Consider the following 25,514-nt stretch of genomic DNA (forward strand, 5'->3'; position numbering starts at 1 on the left):
ATTTTACATTGTCTTGCCTTTCCATATGGCCAAATATATAAAGCACAACATTTTAGTCCAAACAAAAGCTTTTTAAAAACAACCAGCATGCCAACCATAATGTTAAATAGATTTGGGGTTTTTTTCTTCAAGAGAAGAACGCAGAGATACAGTGACTTGACAGTCACTTCTACTGAAGCCCTATTCCACCGTGATCGTGAAAACTGTACAGTCTACAATATCTTAAAAGAACCATAATATAGCTTACATCTTCAATGCCTGATCACAGTGCCAGAGCAGTTCAAAGAGCCCTTACTAAAACCAGCAGTAGAATACGATGATTGCACAAGCCACTGAAGTATCTACTTTGTAGCCAGAAGTAATTATATTCATCTGCTAATCTGTTCTGGAGAAACTCAGTCTAACAGGCAGAGATCACATCTATCAGATAAGAGCTCCATGCAAGACACAGGGGCTGTTGCTTTTCTTGAAAACACAGCTAAAAGACAAAATACAATTTTTTGTGTGTAACGGTGCAATGTACATGCATTACACCCTTTGGAATAAAAATGTCAGCATTGGGAATGCATACCGATGATGAGGAATAACTGTATTTACTTCCTTCCTCTGCTTCAGAGAGTGCAAATCTATACCTCGAGATCACGCCACAACTATGAGGTTCTTGACTCTCACAAGCTCAGGAACCTCAGGTTTAAGAATGCATCATTATGAGGCCGGACACCCAGTTGCCTCTGTGGATCTCGCTTTTACTCCTCACTCCTCTTAAAATAATGATGGAATAAGACTGGATCTTGAATCTTCACCTGAACTGTACAATACATCTCGCTTCAAAAGGCTACGAGTTCGTGCTGTTCAGCTAAGTTAAATCGGTACAAAATATTTCAGGAAGATAGCTTTCAAGAGCTGTAATGATGTGATATAGTTTTAAACCTGGAAGCAGGCATAATGGAGCTCATGTTTTGGATTTTCACAGCACTAGATCCAAGTAAGAATGTGCAACCTGCAACTGCACATAAAATAAATAACACTGCACAGTCCGAGCAACAGCAAAAGGTCTTACTGAAATGATGACTGTCTACTTTCAAACCAGCGAGGCACTAAAGCACATCCAGGGGAAAAAAAAAGTAGGAAAAATTATAACACAGAACTCTCTTATCTAATATCCTCAAATATCTAATATCCTTACTCTTATCTAATATCCTCAAACAGCTAAACTGCTTGTTGCAGCTTACCAAAATGAGCCCAAGCCTGAGCTAGAAGGCTTACATTTTATTCAGGTGGTTATTGTTTGGGAAATTGTAAATCTCCTGTTCTCTAGGGCTTATAATAGACCACACTAAGAAGCCTTAAAACATAAAAGTTGCTGCCAGCAAAGTCAGAAGAAAATTGCCAGTCCTTGTGTTACCACAAAAAAAAAAAAAACACACACCAAAAACCAACAATATCTATTATACCAAAACCTCAAATTGTAAACATGGAAAGTAAATTTGGAACATCAAGATGAGATGGTTGGAAGCATTTTAGTGCTCCCATTTTAATTTTTCATTATGGTCATACACTTCACCTTCTTGTATCTGGGGTTATTTTGCTTCTAACCCAAAAATCATTTGGACGCATTAGCAAGGTGAAAAGATTCCAGTCTCTCCCAGAAGCTCCTGTTCACAAGTGTATTTGTCCTTATTAGTTTAAACCTCAAATCACCTCTAGAAAAAAACAGTTTAGAATACCAGCTTTCTAAATGCCCAAACGCAACAAAAAGTAATCATTCTACTGCAGCATAAAATACTTAACATCTTTTTTGAGCTGTGCACACTAGTGTTTTCTTGTAATCTTTTTCATACATAAAATTGGTTTACCCACTGCAGTTCATCTACCAGGTCACATCTGTGTAGCAATACCAAAGCCACACTCCAGTAACATTCATGCATACTGAAAAACAGCAAAAGCCTTTCTCTGTCGATATTCTCATGTACAGGATAAGCAGTTACATCACTGTTACCATCTGTATTACCTACACTTGTGGGAGCATAAGGCAAACAAGCTTGCTATGCAGAATGAAACTTACACATCTTTCTTATGAAACAAGACAGAAACAAGGATTTATTTTTTTTCTTACAGTGAATTAATTGCACCATATTCCTGCCTAACATAACCTTACTGCAATTACTGCAGGAGTGGATTTGATTATTTATTAGCAAAAATGCCCAAGGCTTTCCAAATGCATCATTTAAACACGTTGGTAGAAAAAAAAAAAATCAAGTGAGAATATCTCAAGATATCCTTCCTTTTTCATGACTGAGCATTCTCCCTTTCTGCAGGGTAAGACATTTTGATTTTTAAGATTCAAAATTAATTTTTCAGAAACAAAATTCTGGACACAGTAACATTGCAGTGTTGTGACAGTTAAGAGCTGTAACGCGTTAACCATGATGTTACCCATCCAACCTGCTTCAAAGTACTACTGTTACACAACAATCCTGTGAAAACCCCTGATTTTATATTGTAACAATGATAAGGAAAGAATATTCTCTATTTTAGTGCAAGTCCTTTATGCGTTACGAGGATTAAAGGCATCTCACTGCCTTCCTTCTGTCATCCTAACTGGGCTGACGTTATTATATATAAGGTTCAGGTACTCCCTACCCTCTGACGATGTTGTGTCATGTCTAACACAGAAATTAAACCGTATATCTCAGGAAACAATGGCTACTTTCAAGCTAAGGCTACTTTCAAGCACTAACCTTAAGCAGCACAACAATCTAGACTTCCAAACAGGAGCATTAGATGGAAAACTCACGCTATCACCAAAGAGAGGACAGTAAATTCAGAATATCTACTTTGGGTTTACTGCCTTTTTGTTTCAATGGATAGTTTTAGGTCCTATGTTAATTTATTATAGGTAACTTTGAAATGCCGAGGAAAGGGAGATTATATTTGTGGAACCAGATAGAAGTTAAATTCATTTTCCTATGTTTCTACAAGAGTGCTTTGGGTTAACTTTTCATGGCACTAACGTTCCATGAACCAGAAAAGCAGTTCTCAACAGGCTGACAGTCGCTCTTCCACTTCGTAGCCAGGTGTACTTCATCTCTGGCTCCTGCCGCAAAATTACTTCAAGCACATCTCCCACTTACAAAACTTAAAAGCCCGTAAAGAAAGCCCTCCCCGCTGCATCTCCAGAGGGCACGGCAGCCCGCAGGCACCGCTCTCGCCTGCGCCCTCAGGAACAGAACTCTCCTCGGGAACAAAGCGCCCAGGAAACGGCGCGGAGGCCGCTCGGGAGGGAAGCCGCCCGCCCGGCCGCACCTCCGCGGTCACCGGCAGGTACCGGCGGCCTTCCCCCCAGCCCCTTCACCGCAGCGGAGGAAACAGTCGGGAAGGTTCATCAGCACACCGCGCTCGCAGGGCCTCCCGGCGGCACCGGCCCCGCGGCTCCCCGCCTCCCCCGGGCCCACCGCGCCGGACCCGGGCAGCCAGCGCGGCCCGGCTCCTATTTCTAAGGGCAGGTGGAGGAGCTGCGGGAGGCGGCCGCGGCCCTCAGCCCGAGCCCCGCGGCGGGGAGGAGACGCCCCCGGCCGCGCTGCGCCCGCGCCAGAAAGGCCCAAGGGGGATCGGTGCGGAGGGCCGGTGCCGCCAACGGCCGTGGCGGGCGCAGCCCGGGAGGCGAAGGGCGGGAAGAAGCAAGCACCTGCGCGCGCAGAGGGGCGGGCGGGCAGGGACTATTTATAGCCCAGCCGCTAATTCGGGAAGCGGGACAACGCGGCGCGCGGCACCTGCCGCCAGCACTCACCCCATCCCGCAGAGAGGCGCCGGCCCCTTTAAAACCGCAGGAGACCCCTCCCGCGGGGAGCCCACCCCAGTCCGCCAATCGGCGGCGGCGACGCAACCGGGGCTGCCGCGCAGCCAATCGGCGGGCCGCTTAGTGACCGGCGGGGAGGCCAGGAGGCAAGATGGAGGCGGCGGGAGCGGCGGAGGCCGGCGGTGCGGCTCCCCCGCAGCCCGAGATGGCTGCCGCCGTGGCGCTGCCGGAGCGGCTGCAGCGGCGGGAAGCGGAGCGGCAGCAGGGCGTGGAGCGGCAGCGGCAGAAGAAGGAGGCGCAGGTGGTGAAGGAGGAGCGGAGCGAGTTCTTCGTGGCCGCCTTCTCCCGGGAGCGGGAGGCCGCGGAGGCGCTGCTGGCGGCCGGACGGCTGGAGGAGGCGGCCGCCCGCCTGCAGGGGCTGCAGAAGCTGCTGACCGAGAGCGTGCGGTTCCTGGCGCCCTACGAGGTGCGGCAGGGGCAGGAGGCCGTGGCGCGGCTCCAGGCCGACCTGGCGGCCCGGCACCGGGAGCTGCGGCCCAAGAAGAAATTCGCCTTCCGGGCCCTGAAGAAAGAAGCAGCTCCGGGCAGCGCCCCGCGCCCCGCCGAGCCCGCCCGGCCCGCAGCCGCCGCGCCGGCCCCCGGCCCCGCCGAAGGGGAGCCGGGCGGGCCGCCGCCGTGCGGATTCAGTGGCGCCGAGGGCGCGGAGCTGGAGCTCGGCCCCGCCGAGCTGCTGCAGCGCGACGTGGTGCTCTCCGAGCTGCGGGGCTGCCGGGTGCAGCTCCGCGGCAACGCCAACGCGCTGCGGGTGCGGGACTGCCGGAGCTGCACCGTGCTTTGCGGGCCCGTCTCCACCTCGGCGCTGGTGGATGGCTGCAGCGATTGCCTGCTGGTGGTGGCCTGCCAGCAGCTCCGCACCCATCGCACCCGCGACAGCCGGTTCTACGTGCAGGTCACCAGCCGGGCCGTCATCGAGGACTGCACTAAGGTCTCCTTCGCCCCCTACGCCTGGAGCTACCCCGGTATCGAGAGAGATTTCGAGTCTTCTGGGCTGGACAGAAACAGAAACAACTGGAACCTGGTGGATGACTTTGACTGGCTGGCGACCGACAAGCCTTCGCCCAACTGGAGCCTGATCCCCGAGCAGGAGAGAATCAGCTGCTGGGACTGACTGCAGAGGCGGCTCGGTTCTGAGCCTTAAGAGAGCCCAGTGTGAACATGTTGATTCACAAACTGTGGGACTTCATCCCCAATACACCATTAAATGATTCCATTCGGGATTTAGATTGTGAATTACAATGTATGACTCGATTTTTTTTTTTTAATTGACAAATACCAGTCAGATATAGTGTACTGTTCTTGCACAAGTTGCTGCTATAATCTTTATGTATCACTGTGGAATTTGCCAACTACTGCAGTACCTTATTGCTGAGCTTTTCCAAGTAAGGTGGGGCAAGGGACACTGCTGTGCCTCTGTTAGAGCTGTTGTGTTGCTTTCCCTCACACAGGCAAAATAGGAATTAGCTGCAAGTAGTACAAGCTGTACTGGAATGGCAAGATCAAATACCATTTTTTTTCATATTTTGGGGGTTCTCAAGTTGCAGACAGCGGTACATTGTCTTATGGGGAGTATACGAGAGGACTTTTGTGAGATCATGGGGACAATGAAATCTGTAAGTTGTCTTTATTTAGACTAGTATTTAAAGTGAGATAAGTCTAAAGGAAAAAAGTCTAATGAATATTCAGTGCTCTCCTGATATATTGATGATTGTTGGAAACTAACAAACATATATAGGCTATATAAATACTGAAACTTCATAATCAGAAAATATGTGAAAGAATGCTCTTTTCTGTAAACAGTTTTAACTTGAGATTAATAAAATGAGTGCTTTGAGTGGACTTTTGGGAGCATACAGCAAGTGCTGATTAACACTATAGAAGCTATGTAAACTGCTGTACTGCAGTCTGAAACTTCAGGGTAGACACGTTCAGGTCCTTGTTGGTCTGTCTACCAGACACTAGGCTTTGTTGTGCTGTGATCTGGATTTACGGCACCCTGCTACTGCAGAAGGAGTCAGTAAAAGGGAAAGATGAAGTGCTGTATTGCAGTTCCAGAACTGCATGTTGTCTTGCATAAAGTGCACAGTAACTTAAGTTCCATTTCTTCACTCCTGCTAAATACCAAAAAAAAAAAGAAGCAGCAGCATTATGGAATACTGGGTGTTTACAGGCCCCTGTTGGTGGTGAAGTGACCACTATCCAAACAAAGTATACATCTAGGTTTCCAAAACCACTCCTTGATTTGTGATGTTTTACAAGAAATTGTTGTTTATCTTGCCTAACGATCTGCTTAAACTTGTATTTTAAAACTGCAAAATGTTTATACTGGCCTAGCATCCTATGTGCCTCTATAACACAAAATGAATACTAGCTGAACTGTCAAAAACTGCATCATCGCTATGAGAAGTACTTGAAGCTTCCTTGAGTACTTGACTGGTTTTGAGCAAATTGCTTTCAGCATCTTTAATTTAAAAGGGAAGGGGAAAAAAGGGGGAATTTTTATATATTGTTTACAACTTTCAGTTTTGTTTACTTCTGTTAATGTATACTTTTTGACTGAACTGGATTTTGCATTTCAAATATATTTGTTTCTAATTGTTTCAACTTTCTGTTACAGTTTACTAATGATTCTTCTTTGCATAGACAGCATCATAAAAGGATTTAAACACGCTCAGTCTTGCTTTAATGTACATGATTTTTAATATCTGTTAAAGTAGCGCAATCCAGTGAGGCTCTCAAGTATCTTAATTTTAACGAGTCCATCTTAGCACAGAACCTGATTTCGTAGTTGATCTTTCTTCCCCATGTATGCCGGTAGTAACAAATCAGCCCCCTTAGCATGGTCTAGTCCTGGGATTACAAACTGTTCAGCCTGTAAACTACAGGAATGCCTCTGTTCTCCTAGCCAAAAGCTGTAAACGTTTGTGTTTACTTACTATGTTAATAGATGCTGGCAAATCTGGAAGTGGAGACACTGCTGCTAGGCTTCAGCAGGTATGAGAGGTGTGTGCGCTTCTCAAGACACTTCAGACGGGCATGGAAGTGCATTGCTCTGTTAGTTGTTGGTCCGCAGTATGCAGTATTGCCTGAATAATCAGAGTATGAGTCAAACCAAGGAAATCTAGACTTCAATTTCAGTCTGAAAATGCTTCCTTAGTGATATTTTTCAGAGGTCAGTTATTGACATCCCAGTTCCCAATGTTCCTCCCCCAAATACTTAACTTTTCTCAAACTAAAATTAGTAGGTACTACTCTTAAGGAACATGACCTTAGAGGAGACAGATAGAGGTGTTCCAGTGAATTATTTTTTCCTTAAACATTCATCATTACCTTCGTAATACAAAATAGGTAACTGAATCTGGGTCTCAAGCACAACATAAGACAAAATTGAGAACAAGTCTGAAAAGGTCTGGTCAGGCACATTTTTATGGGATTTATAGTTCTAAATAAGTACCTTCATATATATACACACATTTTCATACCTTTTTGAGAACACTGATTTCCTAATGTAGAATCATACCAGAAATTCAAAACTATTTTGAAACAGAAGTATGTTATGTTAACATAGTATGTTATGTTAACATAGTATGTGAACACAAGTTACACGCTAGAAAATGTTAGCTAGCATATTCATAGGCTCTAACAGTATAGAAACTGTGACTTTTCAGGTCTGGAAGAAACCTAAGCAATTCTACCTATTTATTTTAACAACACTATTTTTAATAAGTCAAAATTAGCGTAAGTGCTAGCAGGCCATCTTCTGCGTGTCCCCAAACACTACTGCCAGACAACAGCAGTGCAGACAGCTCGTGTGTTCCTCACCCAGGCTAGAACCCCAGCATGCTGCAAGCCCTTGTAGGTAGGAAAAAAGTAAAATGCTGTGTGAGTGAGACAATATTAGTTGATATTCCAAAAGTGCAGTTAATTCATCTGAGAATCCATTTTCCAGTCAGATCTAGTGGAAAGTAATGAGATGTATGGAGAATTATATACTCATTAAATTTTTACAGAAGCATTTAAAAGCATGGTAGGAATAAGTATATATGTGTATATATAAGAATGTTTTACAGGATAGCTATATGTATATAATCTGTTTTTAAAATTTCTCAGCTATCTCCGGAACTAATTTTTTAGCATTTCTTAGCATCTGTTTTCTTAGATGGAAAAAAATTCTCTTTATATTGACACATACTCAAACTAATGTTTTGGAAATAAGATATTTGGGATACTTTGGCAGGTCTAGACTGTAGGGTTGTCTAGATTATCTCACTGGAACTACTTACAGAGTTAGTAGTAAACACGGGAAGACTGCAAGTCTAATCCACAGTATCTGCAGCTTCAACTGACAAGGCATCAGCAAAATTGCTTCCTGTCTGCAAGTAAGCCTTCTGTTTGCTCAAGAAGTCAAAAACCTAAGTATGGAAGCAATGAAATAGGTTTACTGAGTGGTTTCAACAAGTGAGGAATTGTGTGTTGTCTTGTCTCTAGATGACTTGGTGATGGAGTGTCTCATCCATCGCACTGAAGCAAACCTGCTCAAAGAGGGTAAGGAGTGTGTCGTGATGTGGCCGGGCTCCTGAATTCCCCTTCTGAGGCTGGCCACCGAGACATACTCAGAGGGAAGGCTGGGCAGAGCTCGTGCAGCAGCTGGTTTGAGGAGATGCACCAGGCGTCTCCGTTCCCCTGGGTCAAGGAGAGTTGCGATGCCAGCCCGGTCAGAGCCGCTTTGTCTCTCTGCTAATCGCAGCTTGGAGGAAGGAGGGCGGCACACGCTCCGTTTCTCCCCTTGGAGTGATAAGCAGTGCTGACATGAAGAAAATGCCTGGCAGCCTCCTCTAGGCCAGGAGCCAGGATTTCTTTGTGTCTAGCCTGCTAGGGGGAGCTTGCAAAAATCCCCTTCCCTGGAGACGGAGGTGCTTTGGGAGCCTTTGTGCAAGCTGAGCAATGTTTCAGGGCTGAGCAGGTAGCAGGTGACACCAGGCCAACAGCTGTGCTACAGGGAGGGCAGAAGCCGTCAGAACTGCTATGAAAACAAACTGGTTTCCAGCTACCTTGCCTAGGAGCAAGATGGAGGAGGAAAAACATGATGCAAGGGAGGAAACCATTGAAAGGAACCCATTGAACAAGCATGTTCAGAGATGGCAAATCCCCAGCAGGCACCGAAGAAGGGGTAGAGCCCGCACCAATTGCTGCCGGCAGTGCAGCAGGCAGCGCAGGCAGCGATTGCAGCCTTGCAGTGCAGGCAGCAATGCAGCGTCCGTCCCAGGGCTGGCCGGCAGATGAAGCAGTGGCAGCACCAGCACCGTTTTGCCTCCATCCGCAGCGGCTTGGTGGTGTGACCTGCACGGTGGCTAGACTCACGTAGCCTGTGCAACGCGAGGCTGAAGCAAACAAAGTCCCGTCAAGAACTCTAGCTCTGGTTTGCATCTCACTGACACCAGAATAACCAAGGAGCTTCTTTAAAAAAAACACATACCCTAATTAAATTAATTATGCAAGGCATCAGAAGGGGCTGAAAAATAAATGCCTGCCAGGGACATGGTTGTGAAGGCGTTATGAGGATAACAGAAACTTCAGCACCATAAACTAGGTGCAAATTGGCCCGGAATCAAGGGCTAACCGGCAGAACGTTTCTAAAAACAGTGCAGGGCACTGAGGTGCAGAGCCATTTTCCACAGCGAGTCAGGAGAGCCAGCTCTTGGTTTAAACATTTCTGAAAGGCAGCCTGGCTGGACAGCCCTCCTCCAGCTGACAGCCTTACCGAAATCCTCAAAGCTGGTGAAACACCCTTGGTTCACTGCAGTGCTGCTGCTCAACTCGATAAAGCTCGTATGTGTCTGTGAATGAAATAAAGCAGTTCTACACAAAAATGCACAACAACAAACCCACAGAAGAAAAGTGAGAGCGTTCCTCAGCACCACACCCAGCTTTGAGCACAAGCATTTGTTGAGGCTGTGAGAGGCAGCAGCGACCGAAGCTGGGCTCCGGAGAAGCAGCCGAGCGCTTTTCTGCTGCTTCCAGCGAGGCCACCGTCTCACCTGGAGGTCCCTCGGTTCCCGCTGGAGTCCAGGCGTTCACCTCAGTCTGCACCTGCTTCTCTGAATGTCAGGAACAAAAATGGAGTTCTTTGCATTCTCTCTTTATCCAGCCCTCTCTTGCTTAAATAGATTCTGGTGTGAGCTCTAGCAAAATCATTGTGTGGAAAAACAGGCAAGAAATACATGCATAGGACAATTTCTTACACACTTTCATGCATTATGTTTTTGAGGGCTTGGATTTTTTTTTTTTTTAATTAAGGTTTGTTTGTTTTCTTTTAAGTTTCTTCCTGTTTAAGCAATATATGCATAGACAAGGATCAAATCTCAGTGGCTTTGCCTGGAATTGCTTCAGGTGTTACAAAATACTTAGAAATTCTTTAGTGGAAGGAGTTTTTGTGAATACATACAATCCTTCCCCCGCTACCCACCCTTCGTATACATCCCACTACTTCTTCCCAAGTGGATCTCTCCGGGCATGCAAGAGTGCGATGTGAGGGCAGACTTGCTGGATTTGAGAACTGTATAGAGACATTTCTTTACCTCCTTTATGCATCATCCTTTGCCCCCTTACCTCCTACTTTCCATCAGGCTCTCCCCACTTCTTGCAACTGTGGCCTTCTTCCTATGCAGCCTTCCCGTTGTGGCCATCGGATCTGCACCAGAGAGCTCACACCCTGCACTGTACTAAATAAAAAGCCAATTTCATCACATACAAGGAAAGACATGAATAGCAAGATAAAAATCTGTACAGCTTGTGGAATTCCAGCACTTCCATTCACATCATGGTCCAATTTATCCAACTGGCTTGAGGTTCCATCTGTTGTGCTGAGATATTTTCCAGCAGTAATGATGATTGTGAGCCTTTTGTAAGCTTCTTTCATTTCCCAGCATATTTCTTTCCTATTTCTGCAAATACAAACATTGATTTGTAACTCTGACTCTCTCAGCAATGAACACTACACCCTAGGCATCACAGTAATACAAATAAATACTCATAACGAGCATCTCGGGGGTCAAAGAAAAACTGGGTTTTCTGAACACGTTACCCGCACTGTGGATAAGGATGGCTGAAGTGCTGGGAACTGCCCAGAGCAAAACCACCCTGAAACCCCGGCGTAGCTTGGGAGCCGTGGGGTCTGGTGGATCGGATTGTCCTTCCCAGGGCATACAAAAACACCCAAGCAGTAAATTTAGCGACTTGGCCTCTGTTTCCTCAGAACCTGCAGTCACCTCATATGCCACAAAAAGAGCAGCCGATCAAGTTACTTGCGTACACAGGAGGAAATAAAAAGTCATAAATCAGACTTTTCTCCATTTGTTAATCATCCAACATGGTACAGCCATTTTATCACATTGTTCCTCAACAATGTCCCTCTACACACCACACAGTTACAAATGCAAGCCAAACCATGAACTACAGTGCAAAAAAAAAAAACCCTCTTATCTCTACACAATAACTTTCTATCATAGGTAAAACCAAACATCTTCATCCTTGCAATGAAACCTAACCACTTCTAAAGAAAGAAAAGAAAAAAGAACCCAAAAAAGCCACATGTTTCTTATCACAGAGCAGCGTGAAAGAAAGATTGGGCCAGGAAATTATTTTTATTGCCAACTAAGAGCACTTCCATAGTTTAAGCACATAGGATATACCTATATAACGGGAATTCACCTGTTATATCTCGTATTCCTGGAGACAGAAGCATCATGGTTGGTCCAGGACTGGGCAGCAGACTATGTAGCAAATACCATGTTTTTAATGTCTGCATTAAAAACAATGTTTTCCTCCCTCCTAGCAGTAACTGGTAAGTTTGTGGCTTACATTTAGGTTAGCAGGCATAGCTTTTTGGAAAGGTATCAATATTGTATTGTTATCCACAAAAATGATAATTTTTTAACAATATTTTGAACACATTCATGGTGAATTCTAGCAGATCAATAATCATGTGAATATTTTATTCTACCATTTTTTTCCTCCAAAATGGCACATGAATGATACATTTGAGTTCATATGCAGCCTCTGAGGAGACTATTAACTCGAACGTCCTTGCTGCAATTACCTTTTGTCTGCTATGGATCAGTTTCAATATTTCCTATTTGAAATAGAAAGTGGTAGAAAGTCTGCACAATTAAAGGCAAATCCCAGCCAAGATAAAGATTTGTAAGAAAAGCAGATGCCAGGCAAAACCAGTTTTCTTTTTCATGCTGTCCACACCCCAAAACACTTCTCGATCATCCCCCATAACCTTCCTCAGGTTGCTCTGCTTGAGACAGCCCCCAGCTGATCAGCTTGTGCTGAAGCTTTCACAGGGCTCGTCAACAATGTGTCCGGGGTAAGCGGGAAGCAGTAACTCCTGACTTTTAAAAGCATGAATTTCATTTTTTGAAGGAAGCATCAGAGTACAGCACATGATTTACGGTCACCAGTCCCCTTTAAATCTTCCAAGCATGGCGAGTTGTCTTGATTGGTGGGTGGTTTTTGCCACTCTAAGTCCCGCAGCTGGTATTGAACTACTGAAAGTACTTAGATAAACACAGCAGATTTCCAAATCTGGGTTGTTTTTTGTTGTGTTGGTTGCTCGCTGTGATCACTTTAAAGGTATCACCTTTAGTCTTAAAGGTCTAATTAGTACCTGGGTCTCCCTTCCTGAGCATCAGGTGAATCACTGCTCGTCTCCCAGAAAACACTAACTATTTAGGAGTGATTTATTAGGACCCGAGCCCTGAAGCACATGCTGCATGTTCTATTTCACTATCTTTATTCCTGAATTAACAAGAAACACCCTAGTGTGCACAATGACATGGTTTTGCTGCATCGGATTTATTGTGGACATCTGAATGTTAAATTATTAAGGCAATGGGTATTCAGACCATCATCTGTGCTGCTGAATATAAGCTTCCCAATATCCAGAGCAGCATCAGGCTTACATCTGCTGTGGGCAGGTTTACTACTTCTCATGTTATTAATTGCCCTCCAGAACATATTTTACTGTATATCCCCATGATTCACAGACCTGATACAAAATTCTTTTTCATTTTAACTGGAGTTTCACTCTGTCATCACTTACATGTAAGGCAATTGTTTCAGGTTCAGTTATCTAGAATTAACTTCAGGCTGTCAGATAAATACACCCTCCAAACTATCTCCTATTTCCTAGCTGAGCGCTGGAGGAGTCAGTGTAATGTAGTAATGTGCACTGCATGTTATGGGATATTTTGCCAAGAAGCCAGGAGAGACGTTATTTCAGTGCTATGGCTTATTGCACAAAAATATTTAACAGCGTGTCCCAAGAAACAGCACTTTTCATCCACTTAATGGCAAGCAGAGAGAATAGCCACTGATGGATTATTGCCCTCCTCCTTTCCTCTTACACACTCGCCCTTCACCTGCAAGGGCAGCAGCAACACGAACAGCCCAGCGTGCTTTAGGAAAAGCCCGGTGACCAGCTGCTCTCTGGCTCACTGCGATAGCACCCGGATGGGCCAGGAGAGGTCCATCACAAACCCCTCTATTTACTGAGCACAGGAAAAAGTAGCAGCTCGATAGCCTTTGTCCTTACTGAAGAGACCTCCAGCATTCCAGGATCTCAGATGGTAACTGAGCAGCATCCATGGTACCACACAGCAGCGGACTACCAAAATGCATCTTTTCCGTGCATTTTTTTATTATTATTACTATTATTTTTCACACTTGCCTTCCTCCGGGGCAGGTCCCTTCACTCTTCCCTCCGGGCTGGCGTGCCCTGCTGCTAGCACCAGAGGATGTCCCCTGGGCAGCAGCAGACGAGGCTGGCTCCAGCCAGGGCAGAGCCTCCCCATCCCTCTCCTGGGGCCACTCCTTTCTCATCTGTGGCATTAGCACCCATGCCCTCACACACCTGCAGGTTAATTTTGCATTGCTTAAGGTTGCCTGAGGCTAATTTTGCAGTGCTCCCAGCACAGTATTTTCCCAATAGCTCTGAACCTCTGTGGGGCAAGGGAGGAGCAGCAGGTGATATTTCAAAGTGAGTAAAACTCCCACAGCACTGGGGAGAGCCAAAGCCCAGCATCCGTGCTCGCCCAGCGGCTGCGTGGCATAAGGAGGAAGGCCACCGCCAACAGAAGGGGTTGCATCCCTCCTTTTCTGCCCCAAGCGTGAAAGCAGAGCTGGGCTGCAGGTCCCTCAGCAGACCCCAAGGACCCTGCAGGTGCCTCCCTTACGCTGGATGGTGACAACGGCCAGAGGGTCCCTCCCCAGCCGCTCGGTCAAATTCCTCCCTGGTGTAAGCTCCTGGGTCTCCTTGGGCAGCCCTGCACCCCTCCCTGGCCCAGTGATTATCCAGCAAGCTGCTCACGTCAGCTTACTTTTTATAAAAGCATCTCTAGATTTCAGCCTGGGGTTTATTTATTGAGTTTCTCTGAACTTTTCCTTTCTCCTTCCCTCCTGTCAAGGCCTGGAGATGGCACAAGCCCTGGAAGTAAATAGAAAATGCTAAGCTTAGTTTTTTTAGGTCACTGTAAACTACACGCTTATCTGCTTCCAGAACACATAAGCCATGGGATGTCATCTCAGGTCAACACAGAAGGGTAAGGACTAGAAAGGTGGTTTTGGCTGTAGATATGAATATATCAGGATCATGTAGGGGAGGTATATTTTTCTATTCAAGCAGCCTTTCTTCTCTTGGAGCCCTCGTCCTTTTTCCTCAAAGAATCCATATTCTTCTGACAACAAAGATCTTTTTATATCTCTGGGTTTTCACATTCTGCCCAGCAGCCTATCATAAGAAAGCACAAATCTACTAAATAGTAAAATGAGGGATTATTTCCACTCATCTGTTGACAGACATTTCTCCAAATTGGATCAAATGATTAAAGGTATTAGAATGACGTCTTGCAGATCCAGATCAAATCATTTGAAACCTTGAGACTGTTTCTCCTTTGCTTGGAAGGAACCACCAGAAACAGTTGTAGGTGCGAATTGCCCATTATTCTTACTGATGTGAAATTGCTAATTTGGATCTTTGTATATTTTACTTGCTTGAATCCTAACTGGGGAAGCTCAAGATGGAGGGACCGTGCAGTGGCTTGCTTCCCATCGTGCCGTTCGGGGTCTCTCCCAACGCCTGAATGGTTCTTCCTCGAGTCGCTTACGCTGAGAAGAGGGGTCCAGGCTGCGAAATCTTCCAACATCTCACATTACGAAGATGGCACTGCTGAAAGTCAAATTCAACCAGAAGAAACGGGTAAAACTAGCACAGGGACTATGGCTCATGAACTGGTTTTCAGTGTTTGCTGGAATCCTTGTTTTTAGCATGGGGTTGTTCCTCAAAATTGAACTCCGGAAGCGAAGCGAAGTGATGGACAATTCTGAAAGCCACTTTGTGCCCAATTCTTTGATATTGATGGGTATATTATCCTGCGCCTTCAATGGTTTTGCTGGCAAAATTTGTTACGATTCTCTGGATCCCGCTAAATTTGCCAAGTGGAAGCCTTTGCTGAAACCTTACCTGGCACTATGTTTCTTCTTTAACATACTAATTTTCTTTGTTGCTCTGATTTGCTTTCTCATGCGGGGCTCTCTGGAGAGCACGCTGGCCCAGGGGCTCAAGAACGGCATGAAGTTCTACCGGGACACAGACACCCCCGGAAGGTGCTTTATGAAGAAGACCATTGACATGCTCCAAATTGAGTTCAAATGCTGTGGGAACAATGGCTTCAAAGATTGGTTCGAAATTCAGTGGATCAGCAACAGATATCTGGACTTCAGCTCCAAAGAAGTGAAAGAGTAAGTAACTTTGTGGGGTTTGTATCGTGTAGTATTGTTCTTTGATTGGTACTATGTTAGAGAAATGTACATCACAGCAGGCACTGTCTGGAGGGGGGGGGGTGTATAAAAAGGTAATTTCTCTGCTCTTGCTTAATAAGCATCCCAAAAGTTCAGCTAGATCACTTCCTCCCCTGACAAATTATTCTGACATTATCCAGAACATAAAATACAAAGCACCAAAATGCCATTACACAGTGTGATGTAAACAGATATAAAATAATATTTTTTTATTTTCTTTTACCTCTTTATAAACCTCTTATCACCCCACACATACCTACTCCCCAAATCAACAGGAAAGTATCATAACTTCACTATTGCCAAAGCAGATTGCAGTGTGACTTACTAAGTTCCTAAAAAAAGACTTCCCCGGATGTATATTGCTGATAGCACTTTTAAAACTCCACTTTAGATATGGGCAATTAATCAATCTCATGGAAACAACTAGAAACGGTAACACTTTACCAATAAAGCATGTGTTTTAAATCCTGAAGATTCAGAATTTTATTTTTATATTCACTCAATGGATTGCTTCAGTGCTGTGACAATACTGAGACGTCAACACCCATTTATGTTCCTAGCTTCACACAGTGTCACTTGTAGCCAAATGCGTCTTAAGTTCTCTCCTGTATAAAAACATGTTCAATATATACACTCGTGCCTAATTTTTTTAAACCTCACATGAAAACAGCACTAGTTTCCTCTCTACAAACCAGAACAGATTGTTGACCAGAAACACCTTAATGGCTCTGATGTCAGTGCCCAAAGAGGCAGTAATCTCAAAATCAGGTTAGGCACAGTAAGCGCAAGTAAAAAATAAAGATAAGAACATATGATCTTTTGAAATTAAAAAATGAGCATTGAGCATAAATACCCATAACCTTTTAAAAAATTAAGCACTGGGGGAAGAAATAGTTATTCAGAGTTCTTTGGGAACATCATTCCTTAATGTTCGTACTCTGTGGTTGCACAAAGCTTCTTGTAAACTGGAAGCAATCTTACCTTTTACATATACTGCCTACCTGAAAAATGTCTGAAGTAATTTTGCAAAAAGCTTTGTGTATCTCTCGGGATCCCTGCCCAATGGTGTAAACGGTATTTCACTTGTGAGCCTCTCTGCATATTGTTTTGACTTGTTGGGTGGTCTGGTTGTTTTTGCAATTCTGAACTAGGGCTTTATAGTGAAAACTGTTAAAGGCTTACCCTGTTGCACTGTGGGGTTGTAAAAAATATATTCACTATATAATAAGGGAGTATTTGCATTGCGGAGGTATGCCCGTGGGTATAAATAACTGCTTGAAAACGTAATAAGTTCACCTTGCCAGCATTATATGGAGATTTGAGAGCTGTAACTTAATCCAGCAGCCATGGAAGGGCAAAGCACAGAGGGAAAACAAGGTTATATTGTCCTTAATAAATGATGTCTTGCTCGGGACTGAGACTTGGGCCAATTCCTTTGTACTACTGAGGCAGGAAATAGGGCATTGAAAATCCATAAATGGATGTTAATGAGTGAATTCAGAGTTTGAACTACGCGGTGGTGCTCCATCTCTGCTCACATTCCTGGTGGGATACTCTGTCCCCGTTTAAAGTCAATAGCGAAGTTCTCATGAATTCCAGGGAAGGTGGGAGTCCATCACCCGCAATGTGATTTTTACATTATTTGTAGAGCGAAGGCCTGATCCAGTCTCTCTGAAACTGGTGGAGCATTTACATATCAATGGGAATTAGACCCAACTAAGAACACACTTTACATCGAGAGATAAAACCTCAACTGCACTTGGCGTTTAGTTATATTTAGGTCATGACTGCAAAGCGGAATTGTGTTTCACCAGGCTGTTGGGATCCCCTCGCTCTCTCTATGACACAACTTTAAAATACCCGCATAGAAAGCTAAAAGTGTGACTCAGATTTTTTTCACCTTTCTAGATCACTGGGGCTCTCCATTCTGTCATTTATCGAAGCAAAATGGTGTTTGTTAGAGTTGCAGTCCTCTTATGGTAGTCGTTTTGCAGTGCCTGTGGAACTATTTGCCTTCTAAGTATCTGTCATTTAAACATCTCACACGGCACCAGACTAAATGGCTGTTTATAGAGAACAACCACAGTCTCAAATGAACAATAGTTGGGGAGCTCCTGCAAGGACTTCAGAAATCTTTCAACATGGTGTTGCTGAAGCACATTTCATGTTTTAAACACTAGCTGCCTTCCCAAGAGTAAAGCCATAACCCCTTGCTGGAGCTATTATCACCAAAGAAAAGCTATTACGTTTGCTGGATCAATGGTCTAGCTGGACACGGTGGGTCCTAAGGTTGTTGTGGGTCCCTTTCAAGCTCAGGTCACCTCCAGCATCTCCCTTCCACCCTAACTATGCTGTGGTCACTCTTTTCTGGCTGGCCCTTCTGAAATTTCTCTCTGCCATTTACTTTTCTTGAAGATTAATATCTTTGAAGAAGTGACCCGAAAGGGTGTGTTTCCATCATGAAGACTGAATTATAGGCTCAGTGTAGCCTTGACATAGAAAAGGGTTTCAGAGAGGAAAAAAACCCTGGACACCCACAGGGGATGTGGAGAAAGGACATGGCCAGGAGGCATGGTGGAAGACCCACGTTGCCTTTGCTTTCCTTCCTCGTGCAAATTTGCTCGAGTTTATCCTTAGAGGTGTGGGCGCGCGTGTGTGTATTCACACTTCCTTCTGCCCTTGCCCATAGTCGGATCAAAAGCAACGTGGACGGACGGTACTTGGTGGACGGCGTCCCTTTCAGCTGCTGCAACCCCAGCTCCCCGAGACCCTGCATCCAGTACCAGGTCACCAACAACTCTGCCCACTACAGCTACGACTACCAGACGGAGGAGCTCAACCTCTGGCGCCGCGGCTGCCGGGAAGCCCTCCTGCACTACTACAGCAGCATGATGAGCTCCATGGGCGCCGTCGTCCTCCTCGTCTGGCTCTTTGAGGTAACCCTCTCCCCTCAGCCCCGCTTTGCTCCGTCAGCGCCGGAGGGGCACAGCGTTTTTCAGCATGGACTTTTGAGTTAAAGATCAGCTCTGTTTAAAATAAATCGCCCGACGCCGTCCTTTGGCTGAGAAAACATCTAATAGTGGACATCTGCGAAAGGCCTGAAAGGTCCCAGGCTGGAGACACAGCTGGGAAGCGTGGGGTGGGGGTTAGAGTGCAGACCCCCCCTCAGTGCAAGGGGCTGGAGCCTTGAGTATCCCACAGCAAGGGGGGACAAGGGAGCGATTTTCCGCCAAACACAGGGTGCTGCGCAGGGCAGAGCGTGGGAGGCCTCAGCTGTCCGGATGCGTTACTTTTACGTCTGTCACTGTCAGTGGGGGATGAGACGTACGCAAAGCAGCACACCAGGAAGGGACAGCAGCGATTTGTGGGACAGAAAGTGCAATTTAGGTTTTTATGTGCTGATGAAAATGAGACCTAGAGCCATGCAGAGTGTCCAGCTTCAGGGCAGCATTTGGTTTAAGGTCCGTCATCAGCTCCACCGATGGGTTTGGTCACAAGCAGTGGTTTAGGTGAAGCAGATGGATTAATTTCATTTTATTCTGTTTTCCCAAAACCATTGTGTGTATGCAAACAGGTCCCAGTGCTGCCCAGTGCGGGTGTTTGTGGGCACCGTAACCCAAAGTGCAGCTTTGCTGCTAAAATACTGTTCATTCCACATGAGGAAAATATGTCCTTCTGCCTCTGGGAGATGGCCAGTTTCCTAGCCGGGGTGTTTAATCAATACCAATACACAGGGAGTGTGGGCTGACAGGGGCACAAGGGCTGGCACGGGAGGCGCGGGATGCGGAGGTAAGGCAGGACGGGATGGCGGATGGGGACGGCGCAGCTCGCTGTGTGACATGGCGTGCAGCAGACCCCTGCTAACCCTTGAAAGGGCTGCTGAAAATGGCATTGCCTATTTGAAATGATTCAGCCAACTTTTTTAAAATTTAGATAAATGCGAATTAAAAATAAAGATGCATTATATTTTGATACAAGCACTGGGCAACACCCTGCCAGCAACATAGATGCTTTTTAGAAAATAAACACCTACCCAAATAATCTGTGAACTGCAGAAAAATACCATAAAGTTACTTCAGGTTGTGTTATTTTAAAAACAACTACTCCGCACGGCTGAGAAACGTACTGCCTCCTTGTAGCATCTAGTAAGAAAAGAAAGAAGTTCATGTCTCAGCCCAAGTTCAGACAAAGAGTTCCCGAAGAGAGGAGAATTTCAGCTGCGTATGAAAATCAGAAGGAGATTAAAAAACTCGGGGTAACAATGCACAGAAATAGTAAGGCCAGCTGTGAAAAATCATGACTAGGAACATGTAACATAACTCTGATGACTTATAAGAGATTAATGATGGCGATACCTTAACGTTAATAGCAATATTTTATTTCTAACTCTTCAAAGTACACCTAATTTTTTTTCAACCTGTGGTGTAATGAGAAATATGATCTTCTCTTTTTTTCTTTGTCTTTTTCGAAATACAAGGTGAGATATTTTTCAGGCAATCAGAGGGCTCTCAGGGCAAAGCTTTAAAGAAATATCGCAATCCTGGGTTATATTAATGATCCCTCCTGAATATTTATGACTTGTCTGATATTCTACCATAAAGGGTCCAGATTGGAGTCTCAAACTCCCTCCGCTTTTAAAGCAAACTTTGAAGGCAGGAAGCAAGGCAGGAAGCAGACATTAATTTAGTCTCCCCTGAAACACAACCACTTTCTTTAAATTGCAGTCAGGGTAGGAAACAATTTTATACCGAGCAGGAGCACAGCAGAGGTCCCGACTCCCGGCCATGGTGAGATGTCGCTCTGCCCAGGGTGCGACCCGGCGGGGAGTCAGCGCCCTGGCCCTGCCCCGCTCGTTGTCCCTTGGACCGGGTTGCTGAGGGGTTATGGAGCAGTGCGAAAGCAAAGGAGCACCCTGGTTTGCTTTGCGCCTGGCGACGACGCGCAGCCAAGCCCAGGGCCACAGCCCCTCGCCAGCAGAGTCCTTCCGGGGCCGGCGGAGGACTCTCCCAGCCGGGTTGGTGGCATTGACCCGGGAGAAGTGGGGCAGAGCGTGGGGGGAAGCACTAATGGCAGCCATTGCTTCCGACTGTAAAAAAACATAATATGCCAGGCGGGTGTAGGGACCTCAGGGAAGACCATTTAGGTTTAACATTTCTATACCAGGTGCAAGGAAGAATGAACCTGTTTTGAAGCATTAAAACTTCTATCTGAAAAAAATGCAGCGCGTCATATTTTTTGGAAATGTATTATTATCCACATGCTGCTCTTACTAGCAAAAGCTGTAGGCTTCCCAGGAGCGACAACCGGTCATGAGGGTGACAAAAAAAGATCTCACCCCACTCTAGCTAAGCCGCTTCAGGCTAAACCCTGGCAAACAGATGGGCTTCGCTGCAGAAGGTCAAGCAAAGCAAGCCTGGCTGTCTTCTTGACCTGCCTCAGCCAGCGAAGAGGAAACGGGGGGTTTGAGGGTGCCCTAAATAGGGCATTTCTAAAGGAAGGGAGGGCAGCAGCCGGTTCCTGAGACGCTCCAGGCCCTTCACCTGTATAAACACGTGGCTCTTCATAGCTTGCAGCTACTGCGATGGCTGGGACCCTGAGATTTATCTTATGTGTGGTGCCACAGCAGGAGCCCAGCATGGAGCTCCATGAGGTGGGAACCCAGGAGAGCGATGAGACACTAGCAGGAGGTGCATTGCACGTCACACGCTGGAGAGTAAACTCTCCGCTGCATTCACCACCAGGAGCAAACTCCCGACAGCCTTCGAACCCAGCCTGCAGGCAGGAGGGGAAGGGAGGCCCTCCAGAAGGACACAGTTTGCTCTCCTGGTGCATATCGAGGGGCTGAGCATGCCATGGTGCAGGGGCATGCACCAGCCCAGCCTGGCCATACCCAGCCCTGGGGCAACTCTGCAGCCTTGTTCTTCCTGCCACTTTAAAGCTGCTGCAAAATGGCAAGAGTTTTCATGACAGTTCGTCCACTGGGCAGGGGACACCATCATTCAGTGAGACTGGGCTAGCTGTGGACCCTGATGTCCAGGCCTTCTCTGCTGGACTGTGGTGAAGCACAGGCCTACAACTCAGAGCCACAGACTGGCTGAGGCTGGAAGGGACTCTGGAAGTCATCTCATCCAACCCCTCCGACTCAAGCCGGGTCCCATGGAGCTGGTTGCACAGGACTGCATCCAGACAGCTTTTGAACATCTCTGAGGAGGGAGACTCCACTTCTCTGGGCGACCTGTGCCAGTGCTCAGTTACCCTCACAGCAAAAACATATTTCCTGATGTTCAAATAGAAGCTCTTATGTTTGTGCCCACAGCCTCTTGTTCTGTCACTGGGCACCGCTGAAAAATGCCTGGCTCCATCTTCTTTGTGCTCTCCCTGTAGGTATTTGTACACATCGATGAGATCGCCCCTGAGCCTTCTCTTCTCCAGGCTAAGCAGTCCCACTTCTCAGCCTTTCATCGTAGGAGAGGTGCTCCAGTCCCTTCAGAGATTCTCTCTAGTATGTCCATGTCTCTCTTGTACTGAGGAGCCCAGAATTGGACACAGCACTCCAACTGTGGCCTCACCAGCGCAGAGTAGAGGGGAAGGATCACCTCCCTTGACCTGCTGGCAATACTCTGTCTAATGCAGCCCAGGACACCATTAGCCTTCTTTGCCGCAAGGGCACATTGTTGGCCCATGTCCACCTTTGTGTCCACCAAGACCCCCAGGCCCATTCCTGCTGAGCTGCTTCCAGCTGGTGACCCCCCAGCACACGTTGGTGCATGGGGTTGTTCCTTCCCTGGTGCAGAACTTTGCGCTTCTCCTTATTAAACTTCATGAGGCTCCTGCCAATCCATTTCTCCAGCCTGTCTAGGTCTCTCAAAGCATCTCTACAGAGCTGAAGCATGCTGAGCCATTAACACACATTTTTGAGGCAGCAGACACATCCAGCTGCTTTCCATAATTTTGCTGATGATACGAACTACGCATTGCATGCAGCTCTAAGTGTCCTGGCCAGGACTCGCAAATGGAGCGGTGAGGCTATTGAAAAGCCGCTTGCATTAAAGGTTATGGATAAATAATTAGCAAAACTGATCAAAAATAATCAGCAAAACTGATATGCCAAGGCTCTATGCTTTCATATAGAAGACAGACTAATTTTCCAGAGAGTTGGCTTCAGCTTCCTGGGCTCTCTGCTCACCCGGCAGGGAAGGCAGGCTCAGGTCAGAGCAGGTGAGGAGAGCCTGAATATTTTGCACTGCTTTTAATGACTCTCAACCCCACGGACCCAAAAATCTTGCTAAGCAAGATTTTTAAGACCATGAAGTCTTAAATTGAGAAAAAATGTCACAGAATCTCATCTGAGGGCAGGTCAGCTGCTCCATTCTGCACAAGTACCTTCCTATTTTAAAGCACAACAGCACTTAGTGACTTAGGGCCATCCAGGGATGTACAGCTAATTTTGCTGTCAAACAGCGGGACTTAGTAAGTCAGCCACAAAAAAAAGCTCCTGCTAACGCACAGTGAGCTACCACAAGTAGACAGTAACATGGAGGCCATCTTTTGTGTCCAGTCCTATTAATTTTTACTTGCAACAGTCATCAATAGGAAAGATATTAGCCCCATGACTGACAGCAGCAAAACTGGGGCTCTGATTGAAATGAAGATGTCAAAGGCTTTAAACCCCAAGACTAATGTGATGTGATTTGTTACTTCTTGTGACCTTTATAGAATAGTGATTTAAGTCATCATAATATTGGGTAGATCCACAATAAAATGAGACTATTTCCAGATTCAGGGCCATTAGAATCTTCTTTGAGGACCAAGGTGTTGCCAAGTCATGTGTTCCTATGTTGAACAAGATGAAAATTTGCCTTTGGATAGGGAAGTATTTGACAAAGCTTGCTTGTTTGACCAATGTTTTTCTTGTCTTGGGTGAAGGCAGAGAAACATCAACATCTGAAAATTTTGAGGGTAACCAATGGTTACCCTTTAGTCTTCCAAGAGTTTGGAGTCACTGATCATACACACACAGGACAATCAGGGTAGACAGGCTAATAAATAGTCCACAGAAGCACATGCTTGAGCAGTCCCAGGAGTCCAAGAGCCAGATGTGAATTTTGCAATTGGCCACTCTATGTGGCCGAATCCCAACTTCAGATCTGCCCAGCTACCCAGTGCTGTGATCCTGCAGGACAGTTTGCAAGCTTGCTCCATCTCTAGTTCAAAGGCCCCAACAGAGATCAGCACCTTGCAGGTCCAGGGCAGCCCTCTATGGGCCTCAGCTGTGCCACCAGGTAAGCAACATACAGGAGTGCCGACCTCTTTAACCATTAGGGTTTAGGAAGACCAAAAGTAATCACTTCCTTGGGAATTTGGATAGGATAACGGAAGCATCATACTTCCCTTACACAACAAATCCAACGAGGTCTTTAACAAGAAGTGGTCTTTTGATGTAGCACACAAAAGACTGAACTAGTCCTTTCCTATCCTGACCCCCTGCTCTACCACCTTATCAAGCTGGCTCCTCTGGGCCCTGCCTTTTCTTTCTTTATCTACTTTACAGATCAATCACTTTTCTTCATAAGCACCACAACGGTGGAAGTCAGATTGTTCTGAATGGTGTTAGAAGGCAGGAGACCGGCTAAAAACGTTCTCTCTGGAGGCAGGTTTGGGGCGTTGCTGCTGTCAGAGGTGTTACACCAGCTTAGTACAGTAGAAGGAAGCTCAGTCAGGACTGCTGGAACTGGTAAATATTTTTTCAGAAGTAGAAATTTGTTTTAGATGGAACCAGTGAGAGATACAGCTCAGCTCCTGCCTTGGCTTCCTTATTTGCTCATACCTACACAAAAACAAAACCAGAATGTGGTAGCCAAGCTGATGGCTCAGATCCTAATGCTGCTCTGTTCTGCACAGATGCTGATTCATGAATATCTCCTTGATCAGATTAATACACTTGCCAAACATATTACAGCCAATGTGCAGCAAAAATATTTAGAGTTAAAATTCAGTGGCTGGCAGCAGAGCGTGTTGTTGTGCGTATAAACAGCTTTATGTACATCTAGTGCACAGGAGCAGAGGTTTCACTGCAGTCTCTTGGGAGGAGTCTACCTTGTGATGGGCGTTCGTGGGAAGCCCCATGTGCACACAGCCACACAAAGCTGCTGTTTCGCAGCAGCCGGCACATAACGCTTCCTTCGTAAGCCGATGCATCCACTCCCTGCCTATCAATTTATCGCGATTTCGGACCTCCACCTCTCCACCCTCTCCTGTCTCTTGTGAGGGAGCACTTTCCTCCTGCCAGCCCCCCTGACCCTCCTGACATCCAAAGGAGAAGGCTGCTCAGGGTGTCCTCCCCCGTGGAGGACTCCCGCAGCCCTGAAGCTGTATCTGTCTGCTGCCCCTAGCATTTTGTTCATGCCGCCAGCCCAGGCTGCCGATAGCGGGGGGTGGCAAAGACACAGACAGGGGCACAAAGGTTTGCCTGATGCTCTCTGCCTTTTCCATTGCATGGCGCAGATGTCCGTGATGGTTGGCTTGCGTCTTCTGCACACCGCTCTGGAGAGCATCGCAAATCCTGAAGATCCTGAATGCGAAAGTGAAGGCTGGATCCTGGAGAACAGCCTGAAGGACACTTTGAAGTCTGCGCTGGAGAGTTTGAAAAAGATGGGTAAGTTCAATCAGGTGGAAGCAGATGCCGCAGGGGCCGAAGGAGAAGAAGGTGGGAAGACGCCAGCCATCACAACGGTCAGTTGAGCTTCTAATTGATGTGGACTTTTTATCAGAGAGGAATAAAAAACTGAGAATTGTG

General features: G+C 46.2%; 3 protein-coding genes across 3 annotated transcripts in view; 2 read left to right on the forward strand and 1 right to left on the reverse strand.

Annotated features, from left to right (window-relative positions):
* Nucleotides 1-3,852, reverse strand: part of BICRAL (BICRA like chromatin remodeling complex associated protein) — a 48,964-nt gene extending 45,112 nt beyond the window's left edge. Inside the window, exon 1 of the mRNA XM_075412914.1 lies at nucleotides 3,791-3,852. The gene's annotated coding sequence lies outside the window, so the exon portion shown is untranslated. The remainder of the gene's footprint in view (nucleotides 1-3,790) is intronic.
* On the forward strand, nucleotides 3,781-6,530 carry TBCC (tubulin folding cofactor C). The gene has a single exon (XM_075412915.1). The coding sequence runs from the start codon at nucleotides 3,951-3,953 to the stop codon at nucleotides 4,965-4,967; it is 1,017 nt and encodes a 338-aa protein (XP_075269030.1). The 5' UTR covers nucleotides 3,781-3,950; the 3' UTR covers nucleotides 4,968-6,530.
* An 8,547-nt stretch (nucleotides 6,531-15,077) lies between these two features.
* Nucleotides 15,078-25,459, forward strand: PRPH2 (peripherin 2). Its single transcript, XM_009932847.2, has 3 exons — nucleotides 15,078-15,658; nucleotides 18,408-18,654; nucleotides 25,223-25,459. Exons 1-3 carry the CDS (start codon nucleotides 15,078-15,080, stop codon nucleotides 25,457-25,459), a joined length of 1,065 nt encoding a protein of 354 aa, XP_009931149.1.
* The last annotated feature ends 55 nt before the right edge of the window (nucleotides 25,460-25,514 follow it).

Source organism: Opisthocomus hoazin, chromosome 2 (assembly GCF_030867145.1).
Source record: "Opisthocomus hoazin isolate bOpiHoa1 chromosome 2, bOpiHoa1.hap1, whole genome shotgun sequence".
Lineage (NCBI taxonomy): Eukaryota > Metazoa > Chordata > Aves > Opisthocomiformes > Opisthocomidae > Opisthocomus > Opisthocomus hoazin.